This window comes from Oncorhynchus nerka, linkage group LG3 (genome assembly GCF_034236695.1).
Source record: "Oncorhynchus nerka isolate Pitt River linkage group LG3, Oner_Uvic_2.0, whole genome shotgun sequence".
Taxonomy (NCBI): Eukaryota; Metazoa; Chordata; class Actinopteri; order Salmoniformes; family Salmonidae; genus Oncorhynchus; species Oncorhynchus nerka.
Window position 1 is genome coordinate 35,079,905 of NC_088398.1, and position 22,308 is coordinate 35,102,212.

At 42.4% G+C, this 22,308-nt stretch overlaps 1 protein-coding gene across 1 annotated transcript in view; it reads right to left on the reverse strand.

Moving 5' to 3' along the window:
• Positions 1-22,308, reverse strand: part of LOC115107163 (E3 ubiquitin-protein ligase MYCBP2) — a 310,312-nt gene that overhangs the window by 115,860 nt on the left and 172,144 nt on the right. Inside the window, 3 exon segments of the mRNA XM_029630721.2 lie at positions 19,488-19,630; positions 19,788-19,966; positions 22,109-22,246. Coding sequence (XP_029486581.2) covers positions 19,488-19,630; positions 19,788-19,966; positions 22,109-22,246 — 460 coding nt within the window.

Consider the following 22,308-nt stretch of genomic DNA (forward strand, 5'->3'; position numbering starts at 1 on the left):
TTCTGGACCCAGATTAAATGTGCAACGTACAAAAATAGCTCTTCCATTTTCTGGTTGCTAAAATTCAAATAGTTTTCCTAATATCAGATTATGTGACAAAACAAGCAATGTACAGCATCATTTAGAGAATCATTGTACCATTTAAACAACTGTAAACTATATTTTCAATAATCAAAAAAGATAGCATTTTCGGCTGTTTGAAAATAAAACTTTGGAACAGGAAGCATAGAAATAGCACACATGGTGCAGATCTACCACTTCTTAGACTTAAGAATGACAGATCTACAACTCATATTTCTATGTGGATTTGGTAGGGTTGCCCAAAAAGTGACATATTGCAGCTTTACGGAAATCCCTGGACAAGAATGTTTTGGCATGGAGATTTTACATTCAGCATGCTTTTTAGTCCAGGAGTATTTGTATTTATTTAGAATGCCCATTAGTTCTTCCTGGGGTCCAGAAACATTAAAACTTACTTGGCATATTTGGGCAGCCTTGATACAAAATTTTGAACAGAAATGCAATGGTTCATTGGATCAGTCTAAAACTTTGCACATACACTGCTGTCATCTAGTGGCCAAAAATGTATATTGAATCTGGGCTGGAATAATACATTATGGCCTTTTGCTTGCATTTCAAAGATGGTAAAACATTTTTTTAGAAAGAACGGTTGTTTTTTTTCTTTGTATTATCTTTTACCAGATCTATTGTGTTATATTCTCCTACATTTCTTTCACATTTCCACAAACGTCAAAGGGTTTCCTTTCAAATGGTACCAAGAACATGCATATCCTTGCTTCAGGGCCTGAGCTACAGGCAGTTAGATTTGAGTATGTCATTTCAGGCGAAATTTGAAAAAAGGGGCAGATCCTTAAGAGCAACAGTTTTGTTGCAAAGAAGACACTGGCTTGAATGAATATTTCTGTGTCCATTCTTCCATGAAACTCCTACTTTCATTATCCATCTTTCTTTTGAGGCTTTGAAAGCGACATTTTCTTTTGATTGCATCTGATTTTCTCTGATCAATGAACAGAGAAATAGACATAAAAAACTAATTTAATAGACATTGATGATATTATCAGTGTAAACAGATCGAAATTAATATGTTATTGTCATTGAATTGACTACATACTAACCAGATGTGTTCAAATCATGTTCAATTTGTAGTGAGAGCCTACAGTATAAGAATTGAGCTGCTTTTATGATAAATATCTTCTGTCCAGCCAAATATTTGCTCAGAAATAAATTGGCCCTTCCATTAACCTAGTTGCCGACCTCTGACCTCGAACGTATCTAATGCTTGTCTTTCAACTTGTAACCCATTCAAGTCTAAGCCCAGAGGGGGGGAGCACTAAGCTATATGGACTTGTTTGAAGAAGGTCATACCAAGGATCATTTTGCTATTTGATTTAGATTTTTAAGACCCATTGAAGTATCGAAGAAAATATATTTTTTTTAATGAAATTTTTTATTTGGCCTTACTGCTATTCGCCCATACAAACTCATTGAATAATAGATTCACTACATGGAACAACATATAGTTCTCCCAAAAAATCGAAACAAAGTTTGTTATGAAGTGTCTTTCCTATATCTGAGAGAGATAGATTTTGTGCTCATTATTTTTGGCACTAAACTTCCATTCATTTGTTCAACTGGTACCGGGTACCTTCAGACTGGTATTGTGGGGGTCCTAGAGCAACTGACATGTACGTGTTTGCGAGAGTCTCAACTTTCCACAGAGGGGACATATTAGGGTTTAGCCCAAATTGTTTGGATGCTACAGACATAAGTTGGCAGATCGGCTGTACCGACATCAGACGAGTCCCCGTATGTGTGTGGTGCATTGGCACAAAAACCTGTTGGTAGAAAATGTATAGTATATACATTGGGGAGAACAAGTATTTGATACACTGCCGATTTTGCAGGTTCTCCTACTTACAAAGCATGTAGAGGTCTGTAATTTGTATCATAGGTACACTTCAACTGTGAGAGACGGAATCAAAAACAAAATCCAGAAAATCACATTGTATGATTTTTAAGTAATTAATTAGCATTTTATTGCATGACATAAGTATTTGATCACCTACCAACGTAAGAATTCCGGCTCTCACAGACCTGTTAGTTTTTCTTTAAGAATCCCTCCTGTTCTCCACTCGTTACCTGTATTAACTGCACCTGTTTGAACTCGTTACCTGTATAAAAGACACTTGTCCACACACTCAATCAAACAGACTCCAACCTCTCCACAATGGCCAAGACCAGAGAGCTGTGTAAGGCCATCGGGATAAAACTTGCACAAGGCTGGGATGGGCTACAGGACAATAGGCAAGCAGCTTGGTGAGAAGGCAACAACTGTTGCAAAAGTTCAAGATGACGGTCAATCACCCTCGGTCTGGGGCTCCATGCAAGATCTCACCTCGTAGGGCATCAATGATCATGAGGAAGGTGAGAGATCAGCCCAGAACTACATGGCAGGACCTGGTCAATGACCTGAAGAGAGCTGGGACCACAGTCTCAAAGAAAACCATTAGTAACACACTACGCCGTCATGGATTGAAATCCTGCATCGCACGCAAGGACCCCCTGCTCAAGCCAGCGCATGTCCAGGCCCGTCTGAAGTTTGCCAATGACCATCTGGATGATCCAGAGGAGGAATGGGAGAAGGTCATGTGGTCTGATGAGACAAAAATAGAGCTTTTTGGTCTAAACTCCACTCGCCGTGTTTGGAGGAAGAAGAAGGATGAGAACAACCCCAAAAACACCCTCCCAACCGTGAAGCATGGATGTGGAAACATCATTCTTTGGGGATGCTTTTCTGTAAAGGGGGACAGGACGACTGCACCGTATTGAGGGGAGGATGGATGGGGCCATGTATCGCAAGATCTTGGCCAACAACCTCCTTCTCTCAGTAAGAGCATTGAAGATGGGTCGTGGCTGGGTCTTCCAGTATGACAACGACCCGAAACACACAGGCAGGGCAACTAAGGAGTGGCTCCGTAAGAAGCATCTCAAGGTCCTGGAGTGGCCTAGCCAGTCTCCAGACCTGAACCAAATAGAACATCTTTGGAGGGAGCTGAAAGTCCGCATTGCCCAGCGACAGCTCCGAAACCTGAAGGATGGAAAAGGTCTGTATGGAGGAGTGGGCCAAAATCCCTGCTGCAGTGTGTGCAAACTTGGTCAAGAACTACAGGAAATGTATGATCTCTGTAATTGCAAACAAAGGTTTCTGCACCAAATATTAAGTTCTGCTTTTCTCATGTATCAAATACTTGTGTCATTAAATAAAATGCAAATTAATTACTTAAAGATCATTTAATGTGATTTTCTGGATTTTAGATTCCGTCTCTCACAGTTGATGTGTACCCATGATAAAAATTGCAGACCTCTACATGCTTTGTAAGTGGGAGAACCTGCAAAATCGGCAGTGTATCAAATACTTGTTCTCCCTACTGTAGCAATGAAAATCGCATTTCCCTCTAGCTGATCATTGTCTGCAGCTGGCTCTCATCATAGTGTAATGAGCCAGGCAGGGAAAGTGAGCTTGTCCATGGCGGTCGGTGAACCCTCAACCTTCTGGCCTGTAGCCCTGCGTGGCATCAACTGTGCCACAAAACCATGCTGAAGTGGTCAAGTTGATATCCATGTTTATAAATACAGGGTTGCTACAGTTATTATTTTTGATCATTATGAAGGAGAAGGTTTTTTTTATGACCCGTGGAGTTCGACCCCCCTCTAGTAAATTTGGGACGGTCCCTTCCTGTTTAATACTGAGGACTGTGAAACAAGTGTCTAAGTATGGATTTATAGCAATTCATCATCTGTTTTTTAGTATTTTGTGCCTGTTATAGAAGTGTTGGAATTGATTTCATGAAATGTATTCGTCGATTTCAAAACTAATGGCACTTTTTTCAAGTACTGTTTTTGATTCAGACAAATGCTCAGAATTATTTTGGAAAATAATGCAATCATAAAAGTTCAAATGTACCTCTGCACCTCTTTCTCTTTCTTATCATTACTGTTTACAGGACAGCTGATATTTTTGATGTTTCTACTGAGAAACAATTGTACTGTAAAACACAATTGCACATTCCCATTTTTTTTAATGTAACATTTATTTAACTAGGCAAGTCAGTTAAAAACAAATTCTTATTGACGAGGATGGCCTACCGGGGAACAAGGGGTTAACTGCCCTATTCAGGGGTAGAACAACAGATTTTTATTTGTCAGCTCTGGGATTCAATCCAGTAACCTTTTGAGTTGTGACTCTTTTTCTAAAACATATGGCATTGAAAAGGAATTAATGCATTTTCAATGTAAATAAAATATTTCCAAAATAATAATAATAAAATGTAATGTGTTCCATCATGTCTGTTAAATTTCTCTTTCCCTCATTTGTGAAAGCCCATATTCCTGCAGCCGGGTCTCATAGACTAGACGTAACATAGTAAACAAAAATCAGAGACACTCAAATTAGTGTATATGACGTTTGGTATGGCTACATAAGACAGAAGGTTACTTAAGGCAAAAATGAATGGTGTGTGGGCATGTAGCACAAACATCTACATAGCAACCCAAAGGTTGGGTGTTTGAATCTTATCACGGACAACTTTAGCATTTGTGACCCATTTCATGAAACTAGGCGTATGTCGCGGCTGGCCCCTTGGATGCACACAGAAAACTAATATTAATAATATGCATGTCAATCTCTCCTGGCTGAAAGTGGGGGAGAGATTGACTTCATCACTATTTTTATTTATGAATGCACCGAGCTGTCTGTCTAATCAACCGGCACACAGCTCGGACACCCATGCATACCACAACAAGACATTCCACAAGAGGTCTCTTCACAGTCCCCAAATCCAGGAGGCGCACAGTACTACATAGAGCCATGACTATATGGAACTCTATTCCACATCAAATAAATGATGCAAGCAGTAAAATTAGATTTTAAAAAACAGATTAAAAAAACACATTATGGAACAGCGGGGACTGTGAAGCAACATAAACATTAGCTGACATATGCACACACACACACACACACACGTAAAATTCATACACATGGATTTAGTAATGTAGATATGTGGTAGTGCTGGAGTAGGGGCCTGAGCGCACAGTGTTTTGGGAAATCTGTGAATGTATTGTAATGTTTTATTCATCCAGAACGCCGCAGCCCGTCTGGTGTTCAACCTTCCCAAGTTCTCTCACGTCACCCCGCTCCTCCGCTCTCTCCACTGGCTTCCAGTTGAAGCTCGCATCCGCTACAAGACCATGGTGCTTGCCTACGGAGCTGTGAGGGGAACGGCACCTCAGTACCTCCAGGCTCTGATCAGGCCCTACACCCAAACAAGGGCACTGCGTTCATCCACCTCTGGCCTGCTCGCCTCCCTACCACTGAGGAAGTACAGTTCCCGCGCAGCCCAGTCAAAACTGTTCGCTGCTCTGGCCCCCCAATGGTGGAACAAACTCCCTCACGACGCCAGGACAGCGGAGTCAATCACCACCTTCCGGAGACACCTGAAACCCCACCTCTTTCAGGAATACCTAGGATAGGATAAAGTAATCCTTCTCACCCCCCTTAAAAGATTTAGATGCACTATTGTAAAGTGGCTGTTCCACTGGATGTCTTAAGGTGAACGCACCAATTTGTAAGTCGCTCTGGATAAGAGCGTCTGCTAAATGACTTAAATGTAAATGTAATGTTTTAAAAATGGTATAAACTGCCTTAATTTTGCTGGACCGCAGGAAGAGTAGCTGCTGATTTGGCAATAGCTAATGGGGATCCATAATAAATACAATACGACTTCACAGGAGAGCCATTTGAATGCTATTTTACATTTTCTGTTATCAAATTGCTGGCTGAAAAAATGTGGCTTGTCATCGAAAACACTCACTAACTTTTACAGGTGCACAACTGAGAGCATCCGGTCGGGCTGTATCACAGCCTTGTATGGAAACTGCACCGCCCACAACCGCCGGGCTCTCCAGAGGGTTATGCTGTCTGCATAACACATCACCAGGGGCAAACTACCTGCCCTCTAGGACACCTACGATGTCAGAAAGATCATCAAGGACAATAACCACCGAGCCACTGCCTGTTCACCCCGCATCCATCCAGAAGGCGAGGTCAGGACAGCTGCATCAAATCTGGGACTGAGAGATTGAAAAACAGCTTCTATCCCAAGGCAATAAGATTGTTAAATAGACATCACTAGCACAGAGAGGCTGCTGCCTACTTATAGACTTGAAATCATTGGCCACTTTAATAAATGGAACACTAGTCTCTTTAATAAAGTGTACATATCTCGCAATACTCATCTCATATGTACAGTTTAAAATCGGAAGATTACATACACTTAGGTTGGAGTCATTAAAACGTGTTTTTCAACCACTCCACAAATCTCTTGCTAACCAACTATAGTTTTGGCCAGTAGGTTAGAACATCTACTTTGTGCACGACAAATAATTTTTCCAACAAACGTTTACAGGCAGATTATTTAACTTATAATTCACTGTATCACAATTCCAGTGTGACTGTGCCTTTAAACAGCTTGGAAAATTCCATGGCTTTAGAAGCTTCTGATAGGCTAATTGACATAATTTGAGTCAATTGAAGGTGTACCTGTAGATGTATTTCAAGGTCTACCTTCAAATTCAGTGCCTCTTTGCTTGACATCATGGGAAGATCAAAATAAATCAGCCAAGACCTCACAACAACAAAAATTGTAGACCTCCACAAGCAATTTCAAAATGCCTGAAGGTACCACGTTCATCGGTACAAACAATAGTACGCAAGTATAAACACTATGGGACTACGCATCCATCATACCGCTCAAGAAGGAGACGCGTTCTGTCTTCTAGAGATCAACATACTTTGGTGCGAAAAGTGCAAATCAATCCCAGAACAACAGCAAAGGACCTTGTGAAGATGCTGGAGGAAAGGTACAAAAGTATCTATATCCACAATAAAATGAGTCCTGTATTAACATAAACTGAAAGGGCTCTCAGCAAGGAAGAAGCCACTGCTCCAAAACCGCCATAAAAAATGTGCAACTGCACATTGGGACAAATATCGTACTTTTTGAAGAAAAAGCAACAAAACAGAACTCTTCGGCCATAATGACCTTCGTTATGTTTGGAGGAAAAAGGGGGAGGCTTGCAAGCCAAAGAACACCATCCCAACCGTGAAGCACGGGAGTGGCAGCATCATGTTGTGGGCGTGCTTTGCTGCAGGAGGGACTGGTGCACTTCACAAAACAAATGGCATCATGAGGTAGGAAAATGATGTGTATATATTGAAGCAACATCTCAAGACATCAGTCAGGAAGTTAAAGCTTAGTCGCAAATGGGTCTTCTGAATGGACAATGACCCCAAGCATACTTCCAAACTTGTGGCAAAATGGCTTAAGGACAACAAATTCAAGGTATTGGAGTGGCCATCACAAAGCCCTGACCTCAATCCTTTAGGCAATTTGTGGGCAGAACTGAAGAAGTGTGTGTGAGCAAGGAGGCCTACAAACCTGACTCAGTTACACCAGCTCTGTCAGGAGGAATGGGCCAAAATTCACCCAACTTATTGTGGGAAGCTTGTGGAAGGCTACCAGAAAAGTTTGACCCAAGTTAAACAATTTAAAGGCAATGCTAGCAAATACTAATTGAGTGTATGTAAACTTCTGACCCACTGGGAATGTGACAAAATAAATAAAAGCTGAAATAAATAATTCTCTCTACTATTATTCTGACATTTCACATTCTTAAAATAAAGTGGTGATCCTGACTGACCTAAGACAGGAAATTTTTACTATGATTAAATGTCAGTAATTGTGAAAAACTGAGTTTAAATGTATTTGGCTAAGGTGTATGTAAACTTCAGACTTCAACTGTACATAGACACACTGGCTTTACTCAAGAAAGCGGCATGTCATAAGTAAAGTTTGAAAAAAGGGGCCCAGACAGCTGCCCTGGGGAATTTATGATTCTACCAGGATTATATTGGAGTGGCTTACATTAAAGAACACGCTCTGTGTTATGTTAGACAAGTAGCTGTCTATTCACAATATAGCAGGGGGTGTAAAGCAATAACATATATGTTCTTATATCAGCAGACTATGCTTGATAATGTCAAAAGCCACAATGAAGTCACACAAAACAGCTCCCACAATCTTTTTTATCAATATCTCTCAGCCAATCAGTCATTTATGTAAGTGCTGTGCTTGTTGTCCTTCCCTATAAGCGTGCTGAAAGTCTGTTGTCAATTTGTTTACAGTAAAATAGCATTGTATGTGGTCAAATGTAAAAAATTAAGTTTACTAAGGGTTGGTAACAGACTGATTGTTAGGCTATTTGAGCCATTAAAAGCGGCTTTACTAATCTTGGATAGCGGACTTACTTTTGATTCCCTCCAGGCCTGAGGGCACACACTTTCTAGTCGGCTTAGATTGAAGATATGGCAAATAGGAGTGGCAATATCATCTGCTATTATCTTCAGTAATTTCCAATCCAAGTTGTCAGATCCCGGTGGCTTGTCATTGTTGATAGACATTTTTTCACTTCCTACACACTCACTTTATGGAATTCAAAATTACAATGCTTGTCTTTCATAACTTATACTTGGATGTGTAGTGTCAGCGTATGTTGCTGGCATTTCATGCCCAAATCTGCTAATCTTGCCAATGAAAAGTCATTAAAGTAATTGGCATTATCAGTGGGCTTTGTGATGAATGACCCATCTGATTCAATGAATGACAGAACTGAGTTAGCTTTTTTGCCCAACATTTTATTTAAGATGCTCCAAAGCTTTTTACTATAATTCTTTGTTTCATAGTAGTTTCTTCTTTTTATTCAGTTTAGTCACACAACTTCTCAATTTGCAGTACGTTTGCCAATCGGTTGTGTAGCCAGACCTTTTTTTCCCCCATTCCTAATCAATCAACAGGGATTTAACAGTTTTCACAATTGTTTTCTTTCTGTGGTGTATGCTTATTTTGAACTGGAATAACCTGAAACCAGGTTGCAGGCACTAGTTACAGTTTTAAGCTTATTCTTGAGTGATGAAATCCAGTCAATATGTAAGATCACCCAGAATATATATTTCTGTTGATATCACATACATTATCAAGCATTTCACACATTATCCTGATACTGACTGTTAGCGTTTGGTGTTCTATAGCTGCTTCCAGCCACAATGGGCTTTAGGTGAGGCAGATGAACCTGTAGCCATATTACTTCCACAGTATATATATATATATAACATGAGATCCTCTCTGAGCTTTACAGAATGTGGTTCTGAAAAAAAACGGACGACAGTGGGCCAACTATAAAAGCGCCTCTTGCACTGAGATGCAGTGCCTTAGACCGCAACTGAAGAATTATGGCAACTCAGCGACACAATGGTAGGGATTAACTGAGCTGGGCATGAGTCGATTTAATAGGAAACCTGCAGCGATGGGGCCATGGTTCATATCAAATTTTAAATAAAAAAATAATTTTTAAAATGTGTATTTTTTTTGTAGGGAAATGCTTGTCCTTCAAGTTCTGACAGTGCAACAATATCTAACAAGTAATACCTAACAATTCACACAACAAATACCTAATACACACAATCTAAGTAACGGAATGGAATAAGAATACATAAATAAAATATATGGATGAGCAATGACAGAGCGGCATAGGCCAAGATGCAATAGATATTGTTATATTCTGGGTTAACCTTGGAACATTGTAATACTAGAGCTTTGGATTCGGTATCAAGGGGGTTGAGGTTAGGTCACTTTAAGGGAGGAGGAGCGATTTATTAGCCCATCACTTCGTCTTCCTGTCGAACCATAACAGATGAAAGGATTGGAAAGAAGGAGAAGTGCATCTAAATTGGAGTATATATACTTGTGTTGGTGGAAACATGTTTTGTCTAATGCAGCCATACCGATCCTCTGGGAAGAATAAATTTGGTTAAGCTTTCATAGTGTCCGTTGAGTTTTTTACTCAGAATTAGAACCTAACATTTGGTTTTGTTTAACCTCTTCCCTCTACTCGGGACGCTTGCGTCCCAACTAGAGCTCTGGAAATGCAAATGTGCTACGCTAAATGCTAATAGTATTAGTTAAAACTCAAAAGTTCATTAAAATACACATGCAGGGTATCGAATTAAAGCTACACTCGTTGTGAATCCAGGCAACAAGTCAGATTTTTAAAATGCTTTTCGGCGACAGCATGAGAAGCTATTATCTGATAGCATGCACCAATACACTACAACACAAAAGCACAGCAGGGGACGTAAACAAAATAATTAGCATTTCGGCGTTACACAAACCGCACAATAAAATAGAAAACAGTCATTACCTTTCACCATCTTCTTTGTTGGCACTCCTAGATGTCCCATAAACACTATTGGGTCTTTATTTCGATTAAATCGGGCCATATAAAGCCAAGATATCGTTATATGTAGACTGTGTGATAAACAAAAAAAACAGCGATTTCACAATGTAACGTCATTTTTTAAAATTCAAAAAGTAGACGATAAACTTTCACAAAACACTTCGAAATACGTTTGTAATGCTACTTTAGGTATTAGTAAACGTTAATAAGCGATAAAAATCATCATGAGGCGATGTAAAAATCATTAGCTGTCGTCTTGGAAAAAATTTCAGGAGAGAGCTCTTCCAAATGATCTGGGTGGAGACTGGAGGTAAGTGGTTCCCCTGTTTCGGTTCAACCAAGAATCAAAGATGATTCAATTCACAAGACTCTAGACAACATGGGGATGCTGTGGGAGTTGAATGCTCGGTCTTATCTAATTCGGCTCACTGTGAACAATTGCTGGAAGTGGCGCAAGGATATTTATTTCCATTTTCTGTGATCAGGTTTTCCTGCGCTTTCCGATGTAACGCACGTTATGTTATAGCCACAGTCGTGATTTAACCAGTTTTAAAAACGTCCGAGTGTTTCCTATCCACACATTCTAACCATATGAACGTACTATATTCCTGGCATGAGTAGCAGGGCGCTGAAATGTTGCGCGATTTTTAACAAAATTTTCAAAAAAGTAGAGGGTAGGAGCAACAAGTTAACAGGATTCACCACGCTATTTAGTCAAACCAGAGAGTCCAGATCATTGGAGCAGGAGCTGGCAACAAACAAGGTAGTTTGTTAGTTCCTACGCCCGTTTCCACTCATTTTGACATCTTGGGCAGATGAGAATTGTAGGCTGAACAATTATAGGTTACTGACTTACAAAGCCTGAGTTTATTCGGTGGGCCCATCGTGTAACTACCGGTCGTAAATATATGGTGGATGGTAGGTTCCATAAGGATAGGTCCCAAGTGGGGTTATTCCCCTGCGAGATCTGTAAAAGGGACAAAAGTCCCAGCTGCAGTGAGTTTTAGAAGACGACGAGAGTTCTAGCAGCTAGTGAGCTTTAGGAAGACAAGAGTTCTAGAAGCTAGTGAGTTTTAGGAAGACAAGAGTTCTAGAAGCTAGTAAGTTAAATAAAAAAATTATAATAACATATTCGGACACTGAGATACGTGTAGTAACAGTAGCAATAAGGAGAGAGGTTGGTTTATGCCCTATGGGGAGGGGGAACCATTAAAGATTATGTGGAAATAGGAAGACAAGTGTGAATAATTCTGAAATATTTGAGGCGCAATACTGGAATAAGACATTAAGTCATCCGTATTCTCCAGTAATACATTTGCAGACGCTATAGTATAGGTTCTAATACAAGGTATTAAGTGCCGTAACCAATTAATTATTATCCTGGAAAGTGGGTAGTGCTATCTTGGAAAATAGTTAATAGGTGAGTATTATAGACGGGAGTGAAGAAAACAAAAACACCCTGGACACCGATGGGATTACACTTCCGGCGCCGACAGAGATGGCCGCCTCGCTTCGCGTTCCTAGGAAACTATGCAGTTTTTTGTTTTTTTACGTGTTATTTCTTACATTAGTACCCCAGGTCATCTTAGGTTTCATTACATACAGTCGAGAAGAACTACTGAATATAAGATCAGCGTCAACTCACCATCAGTACGACCAAGAATATGTTTTCCGCGACGTGGATCCTGTGTTCTGCCTTACAAACAGGACAACGGAATGGATCGCATGCAGCGACCCAAGAAAACGACTCCGAAAAAGAGGGAAACGTAGCGGTCTTCTGGTCAGACTCCGGACAAGGGCACAACGCGCACCACTCCCCAGCATTCTTCTTGCCAATGTCCAGTCTCTTGACAACAAGGTTGATGAAATCCGAGCAAGGGTAGCATTCCAGAGGGACATCAGAGACTGCAACGTTCTCTGATTCACGGAAACATGGCTTACTGGGAAGACGCTATCCGATGCGGTGCAGCCAACGGGTTTCTCCACGCATCGCGCCGACAGAAACAAACATCTTTCTGGTAAGAAGAGTGGCGGGGGCGTATGCCTCATGACTAACGAGACATGGTGTGATGAAGGAAACATACAGGAACTCAAATCCTTCTGTTCACCTGATTTAGAATTCCTCACAATCAAATGTAGACCGCATTATCTTCCAAGAGAATTCTCTTCGATTATAATCACAGCCGTATATATCCCCCCCCCCAAGCAGACACATCGATGGCTCTGAACGAACTTTATTTAACTCTTTGCAAACTGGAAACCATTTATCCGGAGGCTGCATTCATTGTAGCTGGGGATTTTAACAAAGCTAATCTGAAAACAAGACTCCCTAAATTTTATCAGCATATCGATTGCGCAACCAGGGGTGGTAAAACCTTGGATCATTGTTACTCTAACTTCCGCGACGCATATAAGGCCCTGCCCCGCCCCCCTTTCGGAAAAGCTGACCACGACTCCATTTTGTTGATCCCTGCCTACAGGCAGAAACTTAAACAAGAGGCTCCCACGCTGAGGTCTGTCCAACGCTGGTCAGACCAAGCTGACTCCACACTCCAAGACTGCTTCCATCACGTGGACTGGGACATGTTTCGTATTGCGTCAGATAAAAATATTGACGAATACGCTGATTCGGGGGTGCGAGTTCATTAGAACGTGCGTTGAAGATGTCGTTCCCATAGCAACGATAAAAACATTCCCTAACCAGAAACCGTGGATTGATGGCAGCATTCGCGTGAAACTGAAAGCGCGAACCACTGCTTTTAATCAGGGCAAGGTGTCTGGCAAAATGACCGAATACAAACAGTGCAGCTATTCCCTCCGCAAGGCTATTAAACAAGCTAAGCGTCAGTACAGAGACAAAGTAGAATCTCAATTCAACGGCTCAGACACAAGAGGCATGTGGCAGGGTCTACAGTCAATCACGGACTACAAGAAGAAACTCCAGCCCAGTCACAGACCAGGATGTCTTGCTCCCAGGCAGACTAAATAACTTTTTGCCCGCTTTGAGGACAATACAGTGCCACTGACACGGCCTGCAACGAAAACATGCGGTCTCTCCTTCACTGCAGCCGAGGTGAGTAAGACATTTAAACGTGTTAACCCTCGCAAGGCTGCAGGCCCAGACGGCATCCCCAGCCGCGCCCTCAGAGCAGACCAGCTGGCCGGTGTGTTTACGGACATATTCAATCAATCCCTATACCAGTCTGCTGTTCCCACATGCTTCAAGAGGGCCACCATTGTTCCTGTTCCCAAGAAAGCTAAGGTAACTGAGCTAAACGACTACCGCCCCGTAGCACTCACTTCCGTCATCATGAAGTGCTTTGAGAGACTAGTCAAGGACCATATCACCTCCACCCTACCTGACACCCTAGACCCACTCCAATTTGCTTACCGCCCAAATAGGTCCACAGACGATGCAATCTCAACCACACTGCACACTGCCCTAACCCACCTGGACAAGAGGAATACCTATGTGAGAATGCTGTTCATCGACTACAGCTCGGCATTCAACACCATAGTACCCTCCAAGCTCGTCATCAAGCTCGAGACCCTGGGTCTCGACCCCGCCCTGTGCAACTGGGTACTGGACTTCCTGACGGGCCGCCCCCAGGTGGTGAGGGTAGGCAACAACATCTCCTCCCCGCTGATCCTCAACACGGGGCCCCACAGGGTGCGTTCTGAGCCCTCTCCTGTACTCCCTGTTCACCCACGACTGCGTGGCCACGCACGCCTCCAACTCAATCATCAAGTTTGCGGACGACACAACAGTGGTAGGCTTGATTACCAACAACGACGAGACGGCCTACAGGGAGGAGGTGAGGGCCCTCGGAGTGTGGTGTCAGGAAAATAACCTCACACTCAACGTCAACAAAACTAAGGAGATGATTGTGGACTTCAGGAAACAGCAGAGGGAACACCCCCTATCCACATCGATGGAACAGTAGTGGAGAGGGTAGCAAGTTTTAAGTTCCTCGGCATACACATCACAGACAAACTGAATTGGTCCACTCACACTGACAGCGTCGTGAAGAAGGCGCAGCAGCGCCTCTTCAACCTCAGGAGGCTGAAGAAATTCGGCTTGTCACCAAAAACACTCACAAACTTCTACAGATGCACAATCGAGAGCATCCTGGCGGGCTGTATCACCGCCTGGTACGGCAACTGCTCCGCCCTCAACCGTAAGGCTCTCCAGAGGGTAGTGAGGTCTGCACAACGCATCACCGGGGCAAACTACCTGCCCTCCAGGACACCTACACCACCCGATGTTACAGGAAGGCCATAAAGATCATCAAGGACATCAACCACCCGAACCACTGCCTGTTCACCCCGCTATCATCCAGAAGGCGAGGTCAGTACAGGTGCATCAAAGCTGGGACCGAGAGACTGAAAAACAGCTTCTATCTCAAGGCCATCAGACTGTTAAACAGCCACCACTAACATTGAGTGGCTGCTGCCAACACACTGTCATTGACACTGACCCAACTCCAGCCACTTTAATAATGGGAATTGATGGGAAATTAGGTAAATATATCACTAGCCACTTTAAACAATGCTACCTTATATAATGTTACTTACCCTACATTATTCATCTCATATGCATACGTATATACTGTACTCTACATCATCGACTGCATCCTTATGTAATACATGTATCACTAGCCACTTTAACTATGCCACTTTGTTTACTTTGTCTACATACTAATCTCATATGTATATACTGTACTCGATACCATCTACTGTATGCTGCTCTGTACCATCACTCATTCATATATCCTTATGTACATATTCTTTATCCCCTTACACTGTGTATAAGACAGTAGTTTTGGAATTGTTAGTTAGATTACTTGTTGGTTATCACTGCATTGTCGGAACTAGAAGCACAAGCATTTCGCTACACTCGCATTAACATCTGCTAACCATGTGTATGTGACAAATAAAATTTAATTTGATTTGGATAGGTTGGGGAATAATAACTATTGATATTGTGACAGATGGCGCAGAGTGGAGCTAGAGGATTTTAATAAAGCCATGGAGGCACTAAAAGAAGCGCACGAGCATTCTACCAATTAGTTTTGAATATGGGGAATTAATAGATGTACTTAGCTACAAAAAGACTGGGTACGTGAGTACATTAATATAATTTGTATTTTGCCTTTGATGGCAGGTTTGAAACCTGTGATCAAAACAGCAATTACGGGGGTTGTGGATGAAATAGAGCAAGAGGTTTTGAGAGTGGAATATACCTCCGCTTATGTCGCAGATGTGCGAGGGGTTAATACGGCCACAGCAAAAGTCCCTAATGGCCAAGGTAAGACAAAAAAATGTAGTGAAAAAACATCAAAAAGTAAGGAGATAGCTCCCTGTTTTAGATGTGGGACTATCAGACATTGGAAGAATGAGTGTGGGGTGGTTCTGGAAACTGCTGCATTCGGAGGAAATGCCACTATACAAGCATTTGTATCCTGGTCAAATGAGCAGCGACACATCCTCTTGAGAGCAGCGGAACAGAAACATTTGACATCGCTGTGTTCGGTCTCCGTTCGATCAATAGTGGTTCAGAGCCAACTTTTTAATAGAATCCAGGGATAAAATATTGCGGATTCCTTATGATGAGATATTGGCTAAATTTGCCGGGGGAATGGATTCTAGAGGTAACACATTTAAAATAATCTGGCTAAACACTCCTTGCAAATTCAGAAAACGACATAAATGATAGAGTTGGCCATAACCGGAATTCCAGATAAGTGAGGCCTGTTCATGTGTGTTTTGATCTATGGTTTACCACAAACACACCAGCTTACCGGTTATGAATGTGCCTTAGCGGTGTTGATACTGTGGGATTTATTTTGGATGGGGTCTTTTCAATTCAGTTTTAAATGGAGTACGCAGAAGGATGGAAATGTTTGAAAGGTTTTGAAATGGTTTCTGAAGGAAAGGGGCAGCAAGTAGCCTAGAGGTTAGATAGAGCATTGGAAAGGTTGCAAGATTGAATTCCCAAGCAGACAAGGTAAAAATCTGTCGTTCTGCCCCCGAACAAGGCTAGCTACCCACTGTTCCTAGGCCGTCATTGAAAATAAGAATTTGTTCTTAACTGACTTGCCGAATTAAATAAAGGTTAAAGAGAAAAAGAAGAAAAAAAGAAAAGGGAGAGGAAATATTTAATGGTGTCGAATGCCTTGTATCCTGACCTTCTGGTGAGGCTTGATCAATCTCACGAGAAATTATAGAAACAGGTGTAATTTAATTATAAAATGAATGCGAAACACCAGTTTCTACTTTAATTTTACCATTACTTTATGAGATACTATTATTTCCTTATGGAGTCATCAAGAGTTGTAATTCTAAGTTGATTGGTTATTCGAATTTGTTTATTTTTGATTTAACATGTTGTTTTTGAATCACGGTGTGAATCATGTGCTCGAAGGGAAAATGACCAGTTCCCTAGGGTCTGATCCTTGGGTAAATATACAAATGTACTTTGTTCAGTCTGCATATAGAAGGAAAAATATATGTTAATAAGGGATGACAGTTACTTCAAATGCAGTGTGATATGTGAATTGCTGATTTCATTTTTTCAAATTTCAACATCTGCGATGGGTTAGGGTGCTAACATCCTGATCTGGTAACTCTTCCAAGAGGTCGCCAGTGAAATAAGGGAGAATGAACTAATTTCGAAAATGGATTCAACAGTAACAGTATGTTGTTATGCTCTGACATTTGTCGTAGAGATAATGTTAAGAAAATTGGGAACGTAAAAATGTCTTATGTAGTCAATGCTGGTTTGGAATCCCTGAAACAGAAATTAATTGAACTAAACCATTGTTCTGATCTGTCCTTTTTTGAAGTTTTCGTGGAAGGTGACATCAGTTCGTGTCATAATGCACGGTAGGAATAATTTGACCACAAACAGTGTATGTGAACCTCAAAACACTCCCTAGAATTTGTAGATAATTGGCCCTCTTTCTGGGACTCACCCACAAACAGGACCAAGCCTGGCCTGTTGAGGAGTGACGGACTCCATCCTAGCTGGAGGGGTGCTCTCATCTTATCTACGAACATAGACAGGGCTCTAACTCCCCTAGCTCAAAAATGAAATTGGGTGCAGGCCAGGCAGCAGGCTGTTAGCCAGCCTGCCAGCTTAGTGGAGTCTGCCACTAGCACTGACTACTAGTCAGAGTAGTCAGCTCAGCTATCACCATTGGGACCGTGTCTGTGCCTCGACCTAGGTTGGGCAAAACTAAACATGCGGTGTTCTCATTAGCAATCTCACTAGAATAAAGACCTCCTCCATTCCTGCCATTATTGAAAGAGATCATGATCCCTCACATCACAAAATAGGGCTTACTTAATGTTAGATCCCTCACTTCCAAGGCAGTCATAGTCAATGAACTAATCACTGATCATAATCTTGATGTGATTGGCCTGACTGAAACATGGCTTAAGCCTGATGAATTTACTGTGTTAAATGAGGCCTCACCTCCTGGTGACACTAGTGACCATATCCCCCACGCATCCCGCAAAGGCGGAGGTGTTGCTAAAATTTACGATAGCAATTTCAATTTACACCCCCCCCCCCTCTATGCAACCTACTCAATCACTTTTTATAGCTACTGTTTACAGGCCTCCTGGGCCATATACAGCATTCCTCATTGAGTTCCATATATTCCTATTGGACCTTGTATTCATGGCAGATAATATTCACATTTTTGGTGACTTTAATATTCACGTGGAAAAGTCTTTCGGAGCCATCATTGACTCAGTGGGTTTTGTCCAACATGTCTCCGGAACAACTCACTGCCACAGTCATACTCTGGATCTAGTTTTGTAAATTGTAAATTTCGGTGTTCCTCAAGGTTCTGTTTCAGGACCACCATTGTTTTCACTATATATTTTACCTCTTGGGGATGTAATTCAATAACATAATGTTAACTTTCACTGCTATGCGGATGACACACAGCTGTACATTTCAATGAAACACGGTGAAGCCCCAAAATTGCCCTCGCTGGAAGCCTGTGTTTCAGACATAAAGAAGTGGATGGCTGCAAACTTTCTACTTTTAAACTCGGACAAAACAGAGATGCTTGTTCTAGGTCCCAAGAAACAAAGAGATCTGTTGAATCTGACAATGAATCTTGATGGTTGTACAGTCGTCTCAATTAACATTTAAGTCATTTAGCAGAGCGACTTACAAATTGGTGCATTCACCTTATGACATCCAGTGGAACAGTAGTGCATCTAAATCTTTTAAAGGGGGGTGAGAGGGATTACTTTATCCTATCCTAGGTATTCCTTAAAGAGGTGGGGTTTCAGGTGTCTCCGGAAGGTGGTGATTGACTCCGCTGTCCTGGCGTCGTGAGGGAGTTTGTTCCACCATTGGGGGGCCAGAGCAGCGAACAGTTTTGACTGGGCTGAGCGGGAACTGTACTTCCTCAGTGGTAGGGAGGCGAGCAGGCCAGAGGTGGATGAACGCAGTGCCCTTGTTTGGGTGTAGGGCCTGATCAGAGCCTGGAGGTACTGAGGTGCCGTTCCCCTCACAGCTCCGTAGGCAAGCACCATGGTCTTGTAGCGGATGCGAGCTTCAACTGGAAGCCAGTGGAGAGAGCGGAGGAGCGGGGTGACGTGAGAGAACTTGGGAAGGTTGAACACCAGACGGGCTGCGGCGTTCTGGATGAGTTGTAGGGGTTTAATGGCACAGGCAGGGAGCCCAGCCAACAGCGAGTTGCAGTAATCCAGACGGGAGATGACAAGTGCCTGGATTAGGACCTGCGCCGCTTCCTGTGTGAGGCAGGGTCGTACTCTGCGGATGTTGTAGAGCATGAACCTACAGGAACGGGCCACCGCTGCTAAATGACTTAAATGTCTCAATTAAAATTGTGAAGGACCTCTGCGTTACTCTGGACCCTGATCTCTCTTTTGACGAAAATATCAAGACTGTTTCAAGGACATTCGTATTTGTAATATGGTCCCTCTGAAAATAGACTCATTGGTTGTTTAACCTACATTTGCAATAATATTTTTTCCAATTGTTGGACAACCTGATTGTCCCGTCTTAAGTCACTTATTATGAAAATAACGTTGACAGGTTTTGCCTCATTCAGAGAGCTCCCAGTTCTTACCATCCACAGCGAACGCCCTGTGAAGTAGATCTTTGGCAGCTCTGACCACTGCACTGACCACTGAGAGAGCCCTGCTGCAGTTCTTGTCCTCTTCATTGGCTTTGCTCAGCAGCTGGGACTGCAGATCCCCGTCATACTCACTCCTATGGGCAAAGACACACACGCCCATGTTAGCCCTAGCAATGGTTGTTAGCATTGGGAAGGACATTAATCTCAACTTAACTTTAAATGACATCTTATGGGAGTGTAGCAACCTGGATATGTCACTCATGTAATGAAAGTGTGTGTGTGTCTGTGTACCTGTAGTACAGTATCTGTGGTATCTGTCCTCTGGTCTGGTTGGTCCCGTTGCTGCTCAGGCTACAGGTGCTGAAGGTGAAGGCCATGCCGTCAGAACACTGAACCGTGGTCATCCCTCCGTCCCCATTGGCTGTTCGGCTACCATAGTTACGCAGGCGGACAGCGTATTTCACACCCTCCTGTAGAATGTATACAAAAGTCAGTCAGATGAGGACAAGAGAGACAGGAGGACAAACACGATTGTGCAACATATGTGGTTTTCATATCATGAGTGACATTGAGTCGTGGTATAAAAAACCCAAAAGAAGGATGGATAGATAGATGCTAGGGTTTAATTCCAGTGACCGGTATCCCGGGACTTCCCAACCAAGAGCTTTCCTGTTTCCTGAGAATAGTAATGACAGGCACCATGGACCATTATTATAAAATGTTCAAGCCGCACTAATGCAAAGAAACAAAATATGAACATACAAATAGCTGCATGAACCGGACTAATCAACTCTCAGGCCTTATTAGACCAGTCATCACAACGCTAGCAGCCTACCATATTTAGCCTACTCAATGTAAAGTCCAATAGTCCCCACTTACAAAATATATAGGTAGTGTTACATTCCCACAAGACCAACTCACTCACAAGAAATGGAACTAACAAAGAAAATCATTTTGACAACCAAAAACAAAACAGAAAGGGGTTCCGAAGGCAAACATGTGGGTGCCCACTGAAAGCTGGCAAAGCCACTAGTAAGGGGTTCGACCAGATACAGTGCTATTTTACAGTAAACAAATTGACAACAGACAATCAGCATACTTATAGGGAAGGACATTCAACAAGCACAGCACTTATCATCGATTTCTCTCCTGCTCTATTAGTTTCCATATTAACTTTATTTCCTTGTCCAGAAGCCAAAGGCACAATCCTAGTCATATTAGCATCCCATTCTAGTTGTGTCATCTTGAGATAAGTTTCTCATCTCTGTCACATATCGAACCTCTATCAGGTCTGGACTACCCCATCTGGACAAGAGGAATACATATGTAAGAATGCTGACAATTGCTCAGCATTCAACACCATAGTATCCTCCAAGCTCATCATTAAGCTTGAGGACCTGTGTCTGAACTCCGCCCTGTGCAACTGGGTCCTGGACTTCCTGACGGGCTACCCCCAGGAGGTGAAGGTAGGAAACAAAATCTCCCCTTCGCTGATTCTCAACACTGTGGCACCACAGGGGTGCATGCTCAGCCCCCTCCTGTACTCCCTGTTCACCCATGACTGTGTGGCCATGCACGCCTCCAACTCAATCATCAAGTTTGCAGACGACAACAGCTTGAATACCAACAATGACGAGACAACCTACAGGCAGGTGGTGAGGGCTCTGGGAGTGTGGTGCCAGGAAAATAACCCCTCACTCAACGTCAACAAAACAAAGGAGATGATCGTGGACTTCAGGAAACAGCAGAGGGAGCACCCCCCTCTCCACATCGACCGGACCGCAGCGGAGAATGTAGAAAGCTTCAAGTTCCTCACTGTACACATACATCACTGACAAACTGAAATGGTCCACCCACAGACAGTGTGGTGAAGGCGGCACAACAGCGTCTCTTCAACCTCAGGAGGCTCACTGGCCACTTTAATAAATCACTGGCCACTTTAATAAATGGAACACCAGTCACTTTAATGATGTTTGCATGTCTTGCATTACTCATCTCATATGTATATACTGTATTCTATACTATTCTACACCGCTCTGACATTGCTCGTCCATATATTTATATATTCTTAGTTCCATTCCTTTACTAGATTTGTGTGTATTGGGTATTTGTTGTGTAATTCTTAGATATTTCTTGTTAGATATCACTGTCGGAGCTAGAAACACAAGCATTTCGCTACACCCGCGATGACATCTGCTAAACACGTGTATGTCACAAATAACATTGTATTAATTTTTTTAATTTTTAAATGTATGGTGTTTTCCCCGGTGCGCTGTTTAGAATGCTGTTTAACCGCAAAATACATTTTGTCAAATGTTTGAAAATTGTTTTATTGGCTGCTTCTTTCAGAGTTGCAAGATCTGTTAAGATGCAATACCATACACTAAATGTGATTTCTGTCATTCTGAGCACCATTACCATGGGTGACCACCCTAATGGTTTATGCACCAAATGCATATGGATCCGGTCAAATTCTCAAATGGCCGGTGAATTAAAATCTTCCCGTCACGTTGTCCGGAGCCACATTATCCTAATGGAAACCCTGGCATACATATGGTTAGATAGATGAATAGATATGTATGTATAGGGCACATCATTTTAGTCCTGTGTACCTTGAGTGGCACGGCCTTGTCGAGGCGTATCTCGGCAATGTCGCTGGGGGAGTCATCGGTGCTGTAGGTTCCCTTGACCAGCTCCAGAGACGTCCACCTATGGGTGTGGGCCGAGTCCCCGGGGTGCTCTGTCTGGGCCTGGAGGGGAAGAAGAGAGAAAGGAGAGACGTGGTAAGAAAGAAGAACTCCTGGGGTAGCTT